This window comes from Chaetura pelagica, unplaced genomic scaffold (assembly GCF_000747805.2).
Source record: "Chaetura pelagica isolate M959 unplaced genomic scaffold, ChaPel_1.0 scaffold189, whole genome shotgun sequence".
Lineage (NCBI taxonomy): Eukaryota > Metazoa > Chordata > Aves > Apodiformes > Apodidae > Chaetura > Chaetura pelagica.
In genome coordinates, this window is record NW_009970716.1 from 2,427,314 (window position 1) to 2,430,528 (window position 3,215).

The following is a 3,215-nucleotide window of genomic DNA, read 5'->3' on the forward strand; positions in this document are numbered from 1 at the left end:
GAAAGAGAAATAAAACAATTTGCCTAACATCTAGTTTTATAATAAATCTGGGAGGAGGGATGGAAAATAAATTAAAGTATAAGAATCATTAAATCTGTTCGGTATAGTTAATCAGGCTGTAGTTTCGCAAACATTTAAGTAAATTTACATGTGTTAATCAGTGCATGATTTAGGTCCAAGAAATGTTTTCTCCTTTGTATGGTTTGGGTTGTTTACAGTATTTACAGATTATTTTTTTTCTTATTAGCGTTTCTGCTGACCTAATTTGTATTTGCAATAATTACAATTTCAAACTAGGAAAAAAAAAAGCCTTTATAAACTAATGGGCAGAACGTAAAAGCAATGTCAGAGACCTCAACATAGGAAATAAAACATCTGTCATGTATTTATTGAATGAAATGACTGCACAAATCAAAATGAGAAGTATTTCCTATTTGAAATAAATCGCACAGATGTACAAAACAGATCCTGAAGAACACTGCTTAGTTTAATGTTGGTTTTCTCTTTTGTGCTAGATAGCTAATATACAATAATTGATATTTGTTTCATGCAGTGCCCTGCCAGACTGTTCTAGATTATTTGAAGACTGTACTTCAGCATCACAACCAGCTTATGGTACCACAGCCAGCAGACCATCCGACTGAGGTAGTATCCAGTGAAGACAAGCTACATCTCTTTATGTTTGACAATTCATTGAAAACCTGTAGGCAAATAAATCAGTGGGCACTGGGAGAATAAATTGAGTAGTAAAAATATGTAAAATATATTATTAAACTGTCACTCGTAGGTACAGTAATCCCCCAAGTGGAGGATGACTTTACTGAATAGCATGTAACTCCCTGCATTGGGACCAGCTGTACTTGAATTGCTTTGGGTAATTTTTCTCTCTCCTTTCTTCAGAAACATCTCTTTTGTGGGTAGAATTCAGGCTAGGCTTAGTCTGGTGAAAACTGCAGTTCTCTCCTCCTCTAGAAAGTAGACATAGAGATTTGTGCCTCACCTCTAGTGTAACACATTAATTTTGCTCCAGTGTGTTTCTAGCCAGGCATGTAACAATGCCTCAAATCAAATGGCTTTGTTGAGACTTCTCTAGTTTAGACTGTCTGCATTTGAGGCTCTTGCTATGCATGTTTTTGTATATGTAGTGTATAGGTGTCACTACCTATTATTCACACAAAAAAATCAGAAGAGGAAAGACTCTAGGTCTGGTCTGACCTCCATTTGCACAAAAATTATATGCTGCACAAGCTTCACACAGTCCAACTTACCAGTTTCTCTGAAGCTGCTTTGCAGTGGTGCAGGATATGTATCACTTTGCTCCTCCATTCAGTTTATCCTGTGCAAATTGATATATACATGTCTGTATTTATATTTATAATTAGCTGTTAACACTCAAATATATTCCAGTGATTCGTTTTCCTTTTTTTTAATGCTCTTTTGCTTTACTAAAAATTTCAAGCACTGTAAAAAATAAGGCTGTTCTGCAGTGTCCCACATGGAATAGCTTGTCATGATGTGACAGAATTTTTTTTTTATTCAATTAAACACATAGATTCTCGTCTTTTATTCCTAAGCTTAATCATGTACAAATACAAGCATGAATGCATTTGTACTTTGATTCTTCCTTCAAGATCTGCTTTTTTCATTTCTGGAAGGTTTTCTGTTTGTTTTTGTTTACTGACTGCTGGACACACAAAACTGCATCATATATTTACCAAGAATTTTTGCCCAGAAGTTCTTTACTTTCAGAGGAAGTAATGGAAGTGTATCTGTAGCAAGAGCCCAGTAATTGTTTAACAGAGTAGCACAACACTGTATCATGCCTTTAAGTTTCAGAGACAGCTGGGGCTGAGGAAATTATGCAAAATTCATTGCCTTCTTCTCAGTTAATAGTAATGTGAGCTGTCATGAAATTTAGATCTTGGGCCTTTCTGCACCCGATTTCCATCAGTGCAATGCATTTAAACACAAGAGGTGGCTTTCAGGATAGCTTGCTGCTTAGCAAAGCCACACATGGGCCCCCATCCCTAACACACAGAGCCATCCTGGAGCCTCACGCTGCACCAAGCCACTTGCCTTGCGTGGCTCCTTGCCTGCCAGGGCAGAAGGGCAAGGCAGTACCTACAGAGGTGGGTGCAGCTCCTACTTTGCACCTGTGTCTTGCTTCATTACAGAGTTTTTTCTTAATAGGGCAAGAAGTAGGGCAAGAAGTGGGCCGCCTTGCCATGTTGGCAAAGGAAAAGGAGCTGGGCTGGTTGGAGGAGATGTTCTTTCCACAGCAGAGCTCCTCAGCTGTACTGTTGGCTTCCCAGGGACATGTACCTGGCAAAAATTAAAGCAGCTTCTTGCAGAGGGGAGGAATTGACTCTGGCCCTTTTGCAGTAGTGGGACCAGACAAGTGAAATGCAAATTATAGTTAAGAGTTGGACTATCAGTAAATATTCTTTGTCTTATGGATTACTAGCTTGGATTTACAAGCTAAAGGGTTCAAATATTTTGGGGAAAGCATAGGGGCCCATCAGAGAAAGCCCATCTCATCCTTCGGTATTTTGGCTTCCTTTGCAGAGTTTTGGATTTGCTTGTAGCTGCCTTTGCCAGCAGTTTGTACCAAGCCAGCTAAGTTTGCACCGAGGCGAACAAGTAGCAGACAGTCACACAGGCTCTTGGCCCAGTGATGCCAACCCTGCCGTGGCAGGTGGTGGTGCCCTAAATCATACCAACAGATTCTCCAAGGACCCGCTCATCACATTCATCACTAAGTTTGACCTTCCACACATTTATCAAACTTGTAAAAAATTAAAAGCAAATACCGTAGGAAAAACTTCAAAGATGCACCCAAGCTGTGTCCCTGGCTGCTATAATAAATATATGAAATGAGCCAAGGTTAGTTCTCAAAATAGTTTTTAGATATCCAAGATCTGGAGGCAAGGAGGAGAACTTTGCAACTGTCACTCACAAGTGCAGCAATTGCCTCTGTTGAGCATCAGACCCTTTTTTCTGTAGTTGACTGTGACCTGTCTAAGCTGGAGGGTACATGAAACTTCTACTAATTGGGCCTCCATATTTATGTGTTTTAATAAAGAGACGTAGCTGTGAAAATGAGTGTCTAGGAGGGTGTGGTTTGGGGTTTTTTTGTGTATTGTAATTATTTCAGGTCTATTAACAGAATCATCTTACATAAATTGGCTAATCCTGAATGGTAGCATTTTATGCAC

The 3,215-nt window shown here is 39.3% G+C and overlaps 1 protein-coding gene across 1 annotated transcript in view; it reads left to right on the top strand.

Moving 5' to 3' along the window:
* BEND4 (BEN domain containing 4) overlaps positions 1-3,215 on the top strand; it is a 21,545-nt gene that overhangs the window by 13,515 nt on the left and 4,815 nt on the right. Inside the window, exon 3 of the mRNA XM_010006147.1 lies at positions 554-645. Within this exon, the coding sequence (XP_010004449.1) occupies positions 554-645 (92 nt within the window). The remainder of the gene's footprint in view (positions 1-553; positions 646-3,215) is intronic.